Here is a 16,628-nt window from a genome sequence, read left to right as displayed (position 1 = left end):
TGAGCTAGTTTTTGGGGTTAAGTTAAGTTCAAGTCTCAATATTAACATGGTATCAGAGCTCAAGTTTCACTGTTATGTGTTGGACTGTCCATAGTTAGACCACCTGTTTTGCCCATAGTTGGGCCTTTTGTAAACTTCACGTTCCATATGTTTATTCCTGAGTGTGATGAGGCATGTTAGTTGTCCAAAATCGGTTGGGTAAAATCTCTAGAAGTTCCGTATATGAACTTGGACAATCATCATCCGTTTAGCTAGTTTTTGAGATTGAGTTAGGTAAGACAATCCTCTCATGTTGAGCTAATTTTTGAGATTGAGTTAAATAAAAGTCTCAATATTAATAGTCATCTAGAATTCAATTATCCTTTGAATATATATAGATCAGGTTGACATGTCTCACAAGAGACATGCCATAAATAATTATGTTCACATTCATAAACATAGACTAATTATAAACCGTGGCTTAGCTCCGCTTGTTTCATCTTGGAAATCTCTTGTAGTAGCTAGAGTTCGAGCTCCCATCCTATATATTAGGTATCTAAAAAAAAGATAGACTAATTAAGAAAATAAAATAAAATAATTCACCATTAACCAGAAAAAAATTAATTTGATTTAAAAATCAGGGTAAAATAAATTTAAAGCTCTTTTAATTCATATATTTATATGTTTCTTTTTTTTTTTGATTTCATATATTTATATGTTTCTATTTATGAAGAAAAATCATTATAGGGAACGTTTTGGTTTTGGTTTTGGTTTTGGTTTTGGTTGTTGAACTAAGAAAATAAAAAAAAAATATTTATAGGATCGCATCTTTTGAAGGGTTGGAGTGTAAATTAACAAGAGAACGATGGCAGAAGCGTCATTTCGAGTATCAATCATTTGTCCCGGGCCATGCTGAAGCATCTGTCTCACATTTAGTAGAGAGTAAAGACAAACATCCAACCAACTAAAAGAAAGCGACAAAACGAACGAGAAAGCAAGCCGAGCGGAGCCAGCATCCTCTTTTCTAACTGGCAATTCCATAAATAAAGCAAGAATTCCTTCTTTAAAGATTTGTCATACAAGCAAGTAAAAAGGGAAAAAATACAGCGGCGGCAGCAGCAGTGCCTCTGTGTTAATGTGCGTGAGCTTGGTCTGATAGTTCACCGGATTGAAACTATAGTTTGACTGTGTTGTACGCGTTTTCGGCGGAATTGGCAGTTGGGTTGTTGAGGATTGTTTGGAACAAGCTGCGAAAATGGATGTATCACAGAGCGATGGTGGCAGAATGGAGGGGTGGTTGTATTTGATTCGCTCCAATCGGATCGGGTTTCAGTATCCAAGAAAACGCTACTTCGTTCTTCAAGATCACCTACTCAAGAGCTTCAGATCTGTTCCGATTTGTAATGATGAGGTTTACTTTATTTTCTTGATTTGTCTTTTCAAGCGCTATATTGTGGTACTACTCAAGTTTTGATCCGTTTGTGGCTCTTGCGGCAATTTAGGCTCATTGCCGGAAATTTATGTTTTGTTTGTTTTGCGCTGATAAATTCTGTTCGTCAGAGTGAACTGGAATTGTACAATAGCTGATGGCTTAGAATATTTTTGAATGCCGGGTTTCAAGAATTGTTGAGAAATATTACAGAATATAATAAGGCATGAAACTGAAAGATAAAGTGAGATCTGGAGTTTGTGTGATTGGGTTCAATTGAAAGCTCGGTCCCAGGCGACATAAATTGATTCTCTAGAAACCTAGAGCTATAGAGAACACAAACTCAAACTTGAATCACTACACCTTCGGTGCATCGGCCGTACCTTTACCACATGAGGGAAGTACGTTATTGGATCTTTAGAGCTTTCTTTTGTGGTACCCTTTTAATTATTGGTATTATTTCTTGATTTCGTTTATATCCTACACCTAGTACGTTGACGAAACACATCACATCACTATTCAAGTAAGCAACTCTCTTAGTATTGCTAAATTCAGTTTGTATAGCCATTTTGTTACGTGAATTATAATTGCACGTGAAATACATGTGAAATTTGTATCTTGGATTGGTAAATATTTACGAGTTACCATAATTATCATGTTAACTCCGAGAGCGTGCTTGTAAGAACTATGCTACTGTCTCCTAGTGCTTGTGCAACTATTACAGGTTGATTGGCCATTACTTTCTGAATAGAAAAGCATCTTTATCTGGAAGAATGTAGAATCATTTTAGAGTTTCTCAATTACGTGAAAGCTTTCTATAGGATCTTTGACAGTATGCAGTGGATGTTGTCGTTCTTATTTCAATCTTGTCCATTCCTTGGTAGATTTTGAGAATCCAGTCATTATAGTTATTTGGTTGAAAATCGAGTTTCTCAAGAAGATACAGTGGTTATGTATATAGGTGCACTTAAAAGATGGGAATTGGGAAATCTGGAGGCAAGTTAGAGAAGCACGATGGAAACTGGTCCACTAACCTTATATATTGTAAATTTTTCTAGAGGAATCTAACTGATGGTGGTTATATATTTTTGGGCCGATAAAATGGATAAGCTGCAGTTTTATTGTCTTGCATTTGGTTTCAATGGAGGCTGCATATCGTCTCAACTATCAACAAAATATGCCCTTTAGAAACTGATTTGGGTTGTCCCTGATAGTTACCTCCAATTTCAGTGGTTATATGAATGTTTATGTATTTCTGTTGAGGTACTGGGCATACCATTGGTTTTGGCTTATACCAATCAGAAGGTAAACCGCTTAATTACATGGCATAAAATTGTTCTCAGATGTCAATGATGAAGTAAATATAAGTACGAGGTTCATAAAAACTTTTGTGCATATCATATCTTAATTATTTTTTGTTTATACTGACTGCATTAACTGACTAATCCCAGTCTAACTTTTCTGAAGGATCCTGTTAGAAGTGCAATTATTGATTCCTGCATAAGGGTGACTGACAATGGGAGAGAGAGCATTCAAAGAAAGGTAGATACACAGAGCCATGGTTGCTTGTGGAAATGTTCCATTTGTAGTTTATTTTACCTACTGCATGCACCATAACAGAATGAGAGAGATATTCCCGTTTGAATTGTGTGAATATCACTTTCTTGCTACAATTTTGTGCTTTGCAGGTCATTTTTGCTTTCACTCTGTACAACACCACTAATCCCAACGATCAACTGAAGGTGTGCAATATCTCTTCCCATTTGATCCTGTTGATTGTGAGTCAATATAATTAGAAAGGCTTTGTAATTTGTAGTTAGGAGCAAACAGTCCAGAAGAAGCTGCAAAATGGATTCATTCCTTCCAGGAATCAGCTTTGAAGGTCAAAACTGCTCTTTCGATTGTTCGCCAAGTTATTGTGTATGACAGAATTTGATAAATCTCCAATCTATGCAGCCAGATCAGAATCAAAGGAATTTTGACTTTTCTGGGAGTGAACCAAGGTCATTGAGGTATAAATCTAAGTTAGAAGTGCTTGATTGTCGATCCTGTGGAGTTGGTCCCACGTGCTTAGGCTAAATTTTTTTTGTCAATAAATAAATAAAAGATAAGAGGTGAAAATACAAGCTTAACTCAATATATCAAAATGAGTAGCATCTGGGTATAAGATTTGTAAGCACATAAGAACTTGAATCCGAATCTTCCTAAACACAGCCTCCACAGAAGGGTGGTCTTACCATCCCGCGCAGACCACACATTATAATCCATACACGAAATGCCTAGAACCCAAGCCCGTGTGATATGAAATCTGCCACGGGATGCTTTCTTGAACACTTCAAAGTGTTGCTTACTGTTGTCATAAAAATGTGCTTAGGGTGATTTTTAAATAGAAAGTAGGTTACTCATGATTTTCAAGAACAATTGACAGTGTGTTTAAATTTTTTAATTATTGTTGACATGAAAATTGAGTTTCAGTCTATATTCCATGTAGGCTAAACTGTTCCTATAAGAATTCACGATCTATAAACTGGAGTATCTGTTCATCCTCTGTCAGTGATATTATGACATCTGATGTGGTTGCACCATCACCCTGGAAGATTTTTGGTTGCCAGAATGGTATGGGTTAAGCAATACGTGTCCTGCTATGCAGCCGGCTAAATGCCTTGTCTAACAACAAAAAAATGCAGGTCTAAGATTATTTAAAGAAGCCAAGGATAAAGAATTTCAAGGGCAGGTTGGTTGATTTTATGAATCTACTAAAGTCTTCAAAACTGTCTTTATTTACAACCATTTTCATGTTTTGCAGTGGGATGATCATCCAGCAATAATGGCTGTCGGTGTAGTTGATGCAACTTCTGAGGCTATTTTCCAAACCCTGATGTCTCTCGGTCCTTCAAGATCAGAGTTAGTTAAAAGACAATATTTGATGGACCATATCCTCGCCCATGAATGCATGCATGCACACATGTGTGTTTGTTTGTGTGTTTATTATACAGACCCACAGAGACATATATTTATGGAGAGATCATTTTTATTAATTTATTTGTAACCTTTGTTGATTCAGCATTGGAAACCTGTGAGAGAGTTTTTGAGGAATTTACTTCTCTAGAAAATTTTAACTTCAAAAAACACGGATCACTAAACATGTATCAAAGATACACAAATTACCTTCCTAAGTGAAGCATTTGACAATAAAAATTTTGTTTTAGGGTAACCATACCTGCCTTCCCCTATTTGCTTTGGATGGCTTAGCCTTGATGAATTTGATGTCTTCAGTTGTTGAGTTATATATTATTCAATAAATGTCAATTTGTTAAATCCAGTTGATGTATATCCTTTGTTTTAACTGTTTATGTTTACTCTGTGCAGATGGGATTTCTGTTTCTATAAGGGTTGTGTGATCGAACATGTTGACGGTCATACCGATATAGTTCACAAGCTTCTACATCGTCATTGGCTTCCATGGTATGATTCTTATCTCTGTCTGCATGAAAACTGTTCCTTTTAATTGTTTTCAAGTGTTTATACGCATCAAGCTTGTTGCAGGGGCATGAAGCGAAGAGATCTTCTGTTACGGCGTTATTGGCGAAGGGAGGATGATGGTACCTATGGTAATGCAGTAATGCTAGAGTTTGCTGAAATTGAACAAACACTACTTATGATTTCAATTGTTCTAAATTTTTTTCCCTGCAGTGATCCTGTACCATTCAGTCTTTCACCGGAAGTGTCCACCTCAAAGGGATTATGTACGCGCCTGCCTTAAAAGTAATGTATGTTTTTCATGTGGAATTGATGGTCATTTATATCATGAATTTTAGCACTAAAATTCAGGGATATATTAGCTGGTATGTTTGGCTCAGAATGTGCTGAAATGTTTCCTGTATATGCTTTACTCTTCATGTTACTTGCCAGAAATACATAATGCATACCATGGTACTGACAAGCATGAATGACTTATCATGGTCCCTGCAATTTGTTGGCTTACATCTGCTGCCTCATGACTATTTTATTGTTTCTTGTTGTAGTTTCTGATCCTATTGTCTCACTGTCATCTGTGCTCCTTGTATATTGTTTTATAGTTTCAATTCCGTGTTAAATCCAAAATGCTTGCGGTTTGAACTTGGATGACTAGGGATGATACTATGTATTCCTCACAGGTGGAGGGTATGTTATATCTCCGGTGAATGAAGGAAAACGTTCAGTAGTGAAGCACATGCTTGCTATTGATTGGAAATACTGGAAATCATATATAAAGACCTCATCAGCCAGATCTATTACAATAAGCATGCTGGGGAGACTTTCTGGTGTGCTCCTTGTCTTTGTTTGCTTGTAGTTTGAAAATGGTTTTTCTGAAGTCTTCACAGTTCCAATTCTGATTTCAGAATTTCGATTTTACAACTTTTTGTGTGCTCATGCATATCTTTAAGGTGTTTGGTTTTCTTTAGATGCTGGATATATAAGGTATCATTGTTTTCATATAATGAAGAGGATGACCGAATCAATGCAATAACAGAAATTTTGAAACAAAAATTGCTCAAAGTCAAACTCTAGTCATTAAGCAAGATTCCCTTTTTTTTTTTTTTTTTTTTTTTTTTTTTTTTTTTTTTTTNATCCTGATTTCTCATCAAATGAGTTGATGAGCAGCAATAGCTTACAGCAGAGTAAAAATGAACTGAAGGTTGAAGTTGGAACTTGGCAGGAAAATGGGAATAGTAAGGAGGATGTGGAGGAAGAAATTGTTAAGACACCTTCTGAACATTCAAGTCTAATGGGATTACATGATGCTGCAGATGAATTTTTTGATGTCTCAGAACCACTGGAGTATGAGCAGTCAGAAAATGGTTGGCCTTCTGACTTTGGTCCCGAAATTTACTCACAGGTACCACTGACTTGCTATCACTATTGCATATTGTTTTGTTGAAGGATGGAATTTTGTTGGGTGCATTTACTAATGAGCAGAATATGTTAAATTCAGAGGCTACCAGTTGTGTCTCAAGTGCACACCTCTCAGCCCCTTGGTATAAAACGACATAAATGGAAGCTAGATATGGCTGTTGGCACAATGTTTTGTAAAATAAATTTTAGGTACAATTTTTTATATCATATGTGAAAGGAAACAACTCCTGAATGGACGATTTCAATCTGCTGGATATCAGGGATATAATTCTCTGTCAAAAGAAAAAGAAGTGCTGAATTTTTTTACTTAATTATTCAGGCTGAGGGTTACTTTACTGTTAATAAAAGAGAGGATTTTCCAATCTTTGTTTTAAATGCTACCCTTAGAATTCTCTCCCACTCTTATTTTTCTAAAAATATATGTTACTTACTAGTTGAGTGTTTCAGGATACACGTCAACCCAGACTATCAACTGCTGCCGTCTTTGTGAAAAAATTGCATGATCTTGCAGGTTTGTACGAAACTCATTTATTTGAGTAATTTTTTCCACTTACCCCGCTTCACAGTAGAGTGATGAAGTTTGATCTAAGGTTCTGAACTTAATGAGATTGAGATGTTGTTGTTATAGTTCAAAAAAAGGGTTATGCTGATTTGCATGAGATATCAAGGGAAGACAGTCTGTCATGCAACTATGGATCCACCCTTCCAAATGATTCTACCTGTAATTTGCTCTGTAGTTGGACAGAAACAGATCCTTCGACATTTCTGATTCGTGGAAAGACATATTTGGATGACAGAAAAAAGGTGATCCTCCCTTTTGAATTTCAACATTGATTGACATATCACTGTTCGTTACTCGTCACGTGGAGCCTTTTCTGTGTTTGGTTCTAATTTTACCATTATTGTGTATCTCCAAGATGACAATGGACTGCAGTTATCTTTTTCCATTGAAATCAAAAAAATTTAAGGTCCATTACGCACCTAAAAAATAAAGCCATTCGGTTTTGGTTGCTTATTTGTTTTTAGAATCATGTACATAAATCCTAATTTACATATAATTTACCATATTTCAAACTTGTTACCAACTCCTGAACTTTCTTTTGTATTTGTGTCTGACATCCTCAATCAGAGCTTTCATCAGTTGTCTATGTAGTACTGGCTTTTATGTATAGTCTGAATGAAGTACTTTTTTAGGAATAAAATTGTGTGGATTGGGTTTATGGTAATTTTTCGTATGGTTCACCCCAGATTAAGGCGAAAGGTACATTGATGGAAATGGTAGGTGCTGATTGGTTGAGATCTGACAAGCGAGAAGATGATCTTGGAGGCCGTCCTGGGGGTATTGTTCAGGTCTTGACATTATTAGAACATATCTCTACAGTTTATATTCTCTAGTAAACTTTTTGTAATCATTCACTTGTAAAAGTTGCACATTGATCTCTGAAGCTGAAAAAGAGGTTTCTTATGTTTACCATGCAGAAATATGCTGCTAAGGGGGGGCCCGAATTTTTCTTTGTCATAAACATACAGGTGAATCAAGCTTCTATCATTTTAAACGAGTTCTCAGTTGTCCTTGCGTAATACTTGCGAAATATTTGGTTGGACTAGGTCCCAGGTTCCACGACATATAACCTTGCTTTGTACTATATGATGAGCATTCCTTTGGAAGATGCTCCTTTGCTTGAAAGTTTTGTCAATGGAGATGATGCTTACAGAAATCCAAGATTCAAGCTCATACCATACATCTCCAAGGTCAGTGACCTGGTTGTCAGTGTGAGACATAACTGCACTCTCTTCTGATTGAATAAAGCAAGTAACATGAGTTTACTCCAGATCCTTGTATTTCAGACCTGATGGTGCATTTTTCAAATACTGTTTTCTGAACTTCATTTTCGATTTTCTTTTGTATGTCTTATGTGCATTCTTCAATACTGTTTTCTTAATTCCATTTTAACTTACTGGCAACTTCATCCCTTTGGTTGGTGGTTATGTTGGTTGATCATATCTCGAAGAACTTGTGTAATGTTGAGGTGATGTTTTCATACAGAAGCAATCTAACTTATTGGACATTGTATTTAGGTGATTTATTTGTAAACAGTATGCTTAAAATAATTTGAATTATCAGTGGTTCCTTTCCGTAGACCTTCTCTTTTCGTGAATATTTTACCCTGCTTTCATCTAATAATTTCTCCACCAAGTTCTTTTCTTTCATTCTTGATCGAGAAAAACCACAAGAGAATTGTATCCTATTTACAAAAGGCTAGGAGTTATGCAAATCTCACTGATCATGATATTTGTTTCTCAGGGTTCATGGATAGTCAAACAAAGCGTCGGAAAAAAGGCATGTCTGATTGGCCAAGCACTAGAAATTAATTATTTCCGTGGGAAGAACTACTTGGAGGTATAGTGTTTGGGACTACAAGAGTTTTCTATGCATTTTCATTGCATGGGGTTGTTTACGAACTTGATCCCCTTATTCATTTCCTTAACATGACCATTCTTCAACATAAATAAGGGCTCTATGTACATACTAATTAGTTCTCTTAGTCTTACTTAATTTACATCTTTGAGCACCTGATAAATTGATCTTGGTTGGGTAAATGCCTCAATTCTTAATATATTATCTCCTTTTTCTCAATTTTAAAGTAATTAATGAATTAGCTATAACTTTTGCCATCTGCAACATCTTTACCTTAAAGTCTGCTGGTAGCACAAAACGTGTCAACCGTCCAGGCAAAAGAATAGTCGAGACATTACTTTTTAGGCCTTTGGTGCGATGATTTCAAGAGACTTGTTCCATCAAAAGTGGGATATTCTAATGATAGTTCTGTTTCTTTCTTCCACATCTATGTGTCTGCATGACATGTTGATCTCTTGTCTACAACATAACACTATAGCCGCTATGTCCAATTATTTCAGCTTGGGATTGACATTGGCTCGTCCACTGTTGCACGAGGTGTGGTCAGCCTTGTTCTCGGTTACCTGAACAATCTGGTCATTGAGATGGCATTTCTAATACAGGTAAACTATCTGCAACTCTCGCATAATGTGTGCTAGAAAGTCGTGTATCAAAATGAAATTTTCAAATAACTATTATTTCACCCATGTGTGCTCGTTGCTGTTGCGTTATTCAACCCAGCCATGATTCTGATGATATTTTCTGGCACGCAGGCTAATACACCAGAAGAGCTACCGGAGTATCTCATTGGAACATGTCGTCTCAACCATTTGGACGTCTCTAAATCCATACTAGTGAAACCATAAACCTGAGTAAATGAAACTACATGTTAATTCATTAGCAAGTCCCGGTACCCTCCAAAAGCAGCTTGTTTTGATTTGCAAAGAAAATTTAAAGATTGCTGACAGAAGAATGAATGAACGAATGCAGATGGCGGTGTTCTTGCTACCTATAATTCTTTCATTACACCAACTGGAATTATTATATTTTGGTTGTCCATATGCAGGGGCCAAATAAAATATAATATGTTTCCATGTCTTGCCAGAGACTTCATATTATACTTGGAGACTTCATATTATACTTGGATTGGAATTTTAAGATATACTTGTAGTTGTTATTATGAACATGTGAAAACCAATTACAGCATGCCACGTGCCATGAGTACATAAAGTAGTGAAGGCTGTCTGTCTACTAAAATTGGACAGAGGTAAATTGCAAGACTCCTTTCTTACTTTTAAGTTGTCACTGGTTGGTTGTGACTGCACTGACTGGGCAGTACCCTTAGCCATCCATCAATCGACACGTGAATATTAATTTACCTTTTTTAAAAAAAAATGAGACATGATTCAAAGTTTTTGACTCTCCTCTCTCTCAAACCCACCATGGTTGAGTGGTAATTCAGATATAAACTTCGCTGAAATCTCCCGGATCTCCGCCACCAACTCTGAGTCCGACACCAACTCCATGGTTGGTGGCATTTTGTGAATTTTGCCCCTTCTTTTTTGCTCTTTTTGAACCCACCAAGTTCAAGAAAATTACAAACTTAGCGGTAGATTAACTGTATAACGAGTAATTTTTAAATAAATCAAAACTTTTACTTGAAATTTCAGCTTTTCCTTTTTTTTTTCTTTTTTTTTTTGCTCTAGTATATATAATATTTGTATTTGTAACTTCTTTTGCTTTAACAATAAGTAGGTTATGTATGCAAAATTCATCTATGTGACCATCCATTGATCTATGTGACCATCCATTCGAATATCATCGCACGGTCTCTGGTCATCTATACTCAAATTTTGAACAAAGGTCAAAGATTTCATCTTTTGTAGTGTCAAACCAATCTATATAATCTTTTTCTCGCATCATCGTCGGATTTGCTCAGTTGAATTGGATCATACACTGATCTCATTATTTGGTTTTTCAAACACCTTGTCAGATACATGACCACCAACACCACTATCACTATCTTCAAAAGTAGAGTTTACTATATTTCTCACATTTTCATCAATCTTTTCAAAATATAATAGTTGGATAAAACAATGACATCTATACAGTTAAAATCATCAAAGTATGCTTACACAAAATTCTCATTGTCTCAACTTTATGACAGCTATACTTTATTTCTTGATTTTGTTTATCGAACACCACATAACTCACCCTGGAGTGTTCATCATGAGATTTTACTTTCAACTTTCACATCGATCCAATTACAATCATTACCAAAATCAGATGACGATTCAAAAAATTTGCAATTGAAGGAATTAACCAATTCCATTTCAAATAACTGATATATGGAAATCTTGTAAACATTAGCAACATAAATCAACAATGGACTATTTTTCAAAATCTGTGCAAGCTTACCAAGATAACGGGTATCTCATTCTCCTGTCATTTATTTTGAATCTTTGCATAATTCATCACAAATTTATACAAAGAACTCATTTTGTTATCTGCCTTTTTTTTAACCATATTTGTGGCCTCACTCATCGAAGTAGCTAAAAGTCTCACACTAACCTTTCATTACTAAAAGCATGCAGTGGCTCAATTTTCCCTAAGTTTATACTTCTCATTTAGCCATTTATGACATCCAAATTATATGTTTTAATCATATTTCTCCACGCAACCTCAAATTTATCTTCAGAATCACAATTTAAATCCTCAATTGCCATTTAAACTCCCAAAGTGCAAAAGAGCATCTTGATTTATATGCCACTGACATGAACGATGATGTGATTGTGGAAAATTGTTTCAATGGCATTCATCATGTCTTGATATTAGTTTGAAAATATAGTTTGAGGTTGTTTTCTAATCATAGAATAAAAAAATAATGTAAACAACTATTCAAAAAAACTTTCAGTTTCATCCCACAAAAAGATAAAGACAAACATCACATTCTTCATGTTGTGATTTATACCAAAAAAAAAAAGATCACATATCAAATTATACTTATTTGTTCAATATGTTGTATCAATCAACGAGATATCATCAAAATATTCATAATCAACCGCACATATTTAATCCCTAAAGAAAAAGTTCATCACTCTATCATCATCATCCAATTGCACGTTCAAATAAAAAAAATTTTCCTTATTCGCCTTATTTATAAAATATTGAATAAGTGTAGTGGCATCTCCATTCTCAACTTTGGTATGTTTTTTCAACCGACTTATATGATCATAGGGGTGGGTACGGTACGGTATATCGTATCGAACTACGGTACCGTATACCGTACCGTAAATATCGGTATGGAATTTTTCTATACCGATACCGGAAATTTGGTATAAAATTCGGTATACCGAATTTTCGATATGAAAAAGTTCATACCGGATACCGTACCGACACCGAAAATTTTGTCGGTATACCAAAAAAATGTCGGTATAACGAAATATTTTCGGTATACCGACATTTTTTCGGTATATCAAACTTAAATATTAAAAAAATAAAAAAAATTATTTTCGGTATTTCGGTATATACCGGAAAACCGAAAAAAAAAAATAATTACGTACCGATACCGATACCGATACCGAAAATTTCGGTACTGGAAATTTTCAGTATATCGATTTTTTCGGTAATTTCGGTATTTTTTCGGTACGATATTTCGGTATTTCGATATTTCAGTATATTTTCCCACCCCTATATGATCATATACATCTTTTCTAATAAAACCTAAATTTTCAAGATCACATGCTTCATTTTCCATAAAAGATTAAACAATACTATATACAGAAATTTCAGCTTTCACCATAGCTTCTAGAGTAGACTTTGTTGTAATTGATATATTGCGTGCTGATCTTAACAAGTGAGTTTGATCAGATGCAAACATCTTATGGTTATGCTCCTCCAGAAATCTACTCACTCTCCTCCATTCACCCTCTTTTTTCCTTGCAATCTTTAGTTGGCTTTACAATTAGTTCTAGTGACCGGCTTTTTATAAATTGCAATCTTTTTACTAGATCTTTTTCATCTTTTGAACCTTCGACATGAACAATTAAATTTCTTCGATTGAATTTCAATGCTATACCACGAGGACATTAGGCAATTACGCACCAAAACCAATATATACGTGAGAAAAACCCACAATACTGTTTGAGCAATATTATTAATAATAAGAAAAAACTTTATCAAAACTTATTATTCAACCATCTTGCTTTATTCATAGTATAGATAATAAATTACAAAAAGACAACTATCGTCGTCTTTTTTATAATAGTGTACATGCATGTGCAAATATAAATATTATAAATTACAATATAAAATTGTAAACATATATAAATATGTATCCAATTATTAAAAATTAAATTAATATTGATCCCAAAACATGGAGTGAGACAATTCTCGTATAATAACCATATAATTAATCACGAGTTCATGATTTGCGGAAAATTAAGCATTTGGACCATGCATGGATATGAGCAATTATTCAAACGTTTCTACAAGAGATTTAGTAAATCGTAATCATAATAACAAACGAAAATGTATCAAAAAAATTTAGGGAAAATATTTTTTTTAATTCGTCTTTTTTTGTTTTGGTCAACTAATCTTAGTACAATGTCTTCTGAATTTCGGCTATTTTAATTCATCTGCAACCGAAATATTCAATTTTCGCCAAAAAATACATTGATTGGATGATTATTAAATCACATTTTGGTGTCATGGTAATTGAACGGTTATAGTGGAATACATAGAATTTGTAAAGTTTGTTTGATTTGTTCGACTTTGTTTATATTAAATTACTTTCAAATAAATTGGTTTTCCTTCTAAATCAATAAATCTACAAATTTTTGGTACATTTAGCTTAAATCACCATCTAATCAGTACGTGTTTTCTAATATTAAAAAAAAAACATTTCGGTGGTAGATAGATTAAAATAGCAAAAAATTCTGAAGTTATTGTATCAAGAGACAAAAAATTGAAAATTAGTAGATTAAAAAAAAACAAATTACTAAACCAAAAAAATGTTATTTTCCTAAAAAATTATAATATTGTAACAAGATATATGAAGAATATATTTTGCGAGTAAAGAGAGTCCAACCGGAATAATATAAGATAAAGCAAAATCCAACAAAGAAGGAAATATAATAGGTCATTGATTCCTGATAGAATTTTAATCCTGTGCAGTTCTAACCAAAACCTATATATACCCTACGCCCACTCACGTAAAAACCTCGTACAATATTACAGCTGCAAGAAATTAAAACTGACGACACCCGATTCAATTTTCCGGCAAGGAAAATCAAGCATGGACTCAACTCGCGATATATTCAAAGATCGTGTCACGATCAGAGCCACCTATAATAACCTCTTCAAGAGACCGGACTCCGAAAGAGAGTTTCTGGAGTCGATCATCGCTGACGTCCATGATGGCTCGGTACGCATGTACGGTCATCCTATGGTAGTGGCGAGCTTTATGAGCCGACAGTTGTTTTTGAGAAGCTATCCTTTTACCAGAGAAGAAGATTACAAAAAAACGATTGGATGCTTCAGTTGTTATAAGGCAGAGGAGGTGGATGTTGTGAGAAAAAGAAACTCCAATGGTGGTGGGGTGAAGTGCGCACGGTTGAGGAGGGCTAAGAAGGTGGCTTGCTCCGCCTTGAAATCGATTTTCCATCATGTGGTCACTGCCTCGCACTGCCAAAGATCTGTAGAACCTTCCTTATGGTTTTAGGATTTTCTTGATTAATCTTGATCGAGGAAATTGATGGATTGATGTAATCTGTGCATGCTAGATATTTGCACGTGGGTTTGAAGAGTTAGATTGAGTCTTATTTTATTTTAATCGAATTTTTTTAATCTGTGCTAGATAATTGCATGTGGGTTTGCAAATTTACTCGCCGATTGTCGACAAAATCTGCTTACCAAACTTTTTTAAATTCAACTTTTTTTAACATTCTTGGAAGATATTTTCTTTTTGTCGATTGGAGATTGTAGGGAGGCAGTGTGAGATTGGCCATCTTTTTATGAGAGTCCAATCGTCTGAGGGCTTTACTGAGTTTGTGAATAATAGATTCAAAGAGAAGAATCATCCATCCCGTATATGATTTAGCACTAAGGATGTTTATCTTGTTTATATTTAGAAATCAAAACTTTCGAATATTGTTAATAAAAAATAATTATAAACTAATAGATAAAAATCCTAGTGAAAATGAATATTTAACTGTACAGATATATATGTAATGGGTTTTAAAATTACAAGACTGGATAATTTTTCAAATTCAAATTTTTTTTATATCGATATATATAAAAACTAACTAGATATAGTTTGATACTTGCCTAGCTAGGCATGGGTACAATTTATGTTCGTGTAAATTCTTCTCGGGAGACTTGGTGAATGATTTTTGGTGAGCTATTTCGATAAAACCCAAATATTAAAGCTAATAAAAGAGATAACTAACGTCATCTTTCTTAAAATATAGTGTAGGAGTGTAAATATAAATATTATAATAAATTATATTATAAAATAGTACCGTAAATATGAATCTGGTTAAAATGTGAAAAATATTTGTGTTGAAAATTATAATGTTGAATGTTGAAAATTAGGTGTTGAATGTTGAAAATTAGTGTGTGATGATGTATGTAATGATGAAATATATTTTTGGATTATTTGTAAAGAAATCCTATAAATAGGTCTTCATTTGTAAAGATTTGAGACAATTGAGTTGAGAGAAAAATATTATAAAGTGTGTAGTGTGATAATTTTGAGAGTTTGAGATTTTTACTTTTTACCGTAAATTTTTACTTTTTCACAACACGTTATCAGCACGAAGCTCTAAAAGTCCTCCATATTTTTCCAAGCTCCAAAACAGAAGAAAAAGGTAACAAAAGTAATAATATTTATTTTACTGTTTATTTATTTATTGTTTATATATTTAATATATAATATAGTGTTATAACAAAATAAATTTTTCAAAAACTTGTTATAAATCCTGGGAGGATGTTAAGACGACATCCCACACTCCCGGTAAGGGATACGACAAGTATAAAAGTCTATAAGGTTTTTAAACAAAATATCTTATGACACCTCATTATAATATTGTGATATGATATACATAATTATTTAAAACATTACTAATATTATATACACCATATTATTACCATAAAATTATACAAATACATACATTTATTTTCTTGTACACCAACGGTCATAAACGGTAACAAAACGGCTAGTTTTTGCCCTATAAATATGATCTCACAAACAAATTCAATCACTCCAACTTTCTCTTCTTATCTAAAATTATTCTTCATCAAATTTTTGAAGAAAAAAAAAGATGGCTTTCACAAAGTTATTTTTAATTATTTTGATTATAATACTCACGAATCTTGTATTTATCGGAGAATATCTTCCTCATGTGTTTTCTTTATTTTTACGAATGCTTGTATTTGTTGTTTATCCATTACTTTGTATTGCAATATTCATTAACTAATAAAATGCATCATAATTTTTTTTAGTACCACCATGTCAGACTTGACAAAGCTCGAATTTGTTGCGCTCAACATCACTGGAAAAAATTATATGCCATGGACTCTCGATGTAGAAATGCATCTTGAGTCATTATGTCTAAGCGAGACCATTAAAGAAAATGGTATATCTTCATCACAAGAAAAAGCAAAAGCTATAATATTTTTGCGTAGACATCTCGATGAAGGTTTAAAATGTGAATATCTTATCGAAAAAGATCCCATGGCTCTGTGGAAAGGATTGAAAGAAAGATTCGAACATATAAGGGAAGTTATACTTCCGACCGCCTGGGATGAATGGAATACGTTGAGATTCCAAGATTTTAAAAAAGTCAGTGATTACAATTCGGCGATGTATAGAATAATCTCGCAACTAAAATTTTGTGGACATGAGGTTACAGAATCGGAAATGCT

General features: G+C 34.0%; 1 protein-coding gene across 1 annotated transcript; it reads left to right on the top strand.

Annotated features, from left to right (window-relative positions):
• Window positions 1-932: 932 nt before the first annotated feature.
• On the top strand, window positions 933-9,882 carry LOC140956915 (protein ENHANCED DISEASE RESISTANCE 2-like). Its single transcript, XM_073413855.1, has 21 exons — window positions 933-1,390; window positions 2,876-2,950; window positions 3,097-3,150; window positions 3,225-3,290; window positions 3,365-3,420; window positions 3,900-4,024; window positions 4,096-4,142; window positions 4,215-4,312; window positions 4,778-4,873; window positions 4,955-5,019; window positions 5,102-5,173; window positions 5,566-5,712; window positions 5,968-6,287; window positions 6,752-6,815; window positions 6,933-7,108; window positions 7,553-7,654; window positions 7,784-7,834; window positions 7,913-8,056; window positions 8,610-8,705; window positions 9,224-9,325; window positions 9,476-9,882. The coding sequence occupies exons 1-21, from the start codon at window positions 1,235-1,237 to the stop codon at window positions 9,566-9,568; spliced, it is 2,205 nt and encodes a 734-aa protein (XP_073269956.1). The 5' UTR covers window positions 933-1,234; the 3' UTR covers window positions 9,569-9,882.
• The last annotated feature ends 6,746 nt before the right edge of the window (window positions 9,883-16,628 follow it).

Source organism: Primulina huaijiensis, chromosome 14 (genome assembly GCF_012295235.1).
Source record: "Primulina huaijiensis isolate GDHJ02 chromosome 14, ASM1229523v2, whole genome shotgun sequence".
Lineage (NCBI taxonomy): Eukaryota > Viridiplantae > Streptophyta > Magnoliopsida > Lamiales > Gesneriaceae > Primulina > Primulina huaijiensis.
This window is presented reverse-complemented; position numbering and strand designations above follow the sequence as displayed.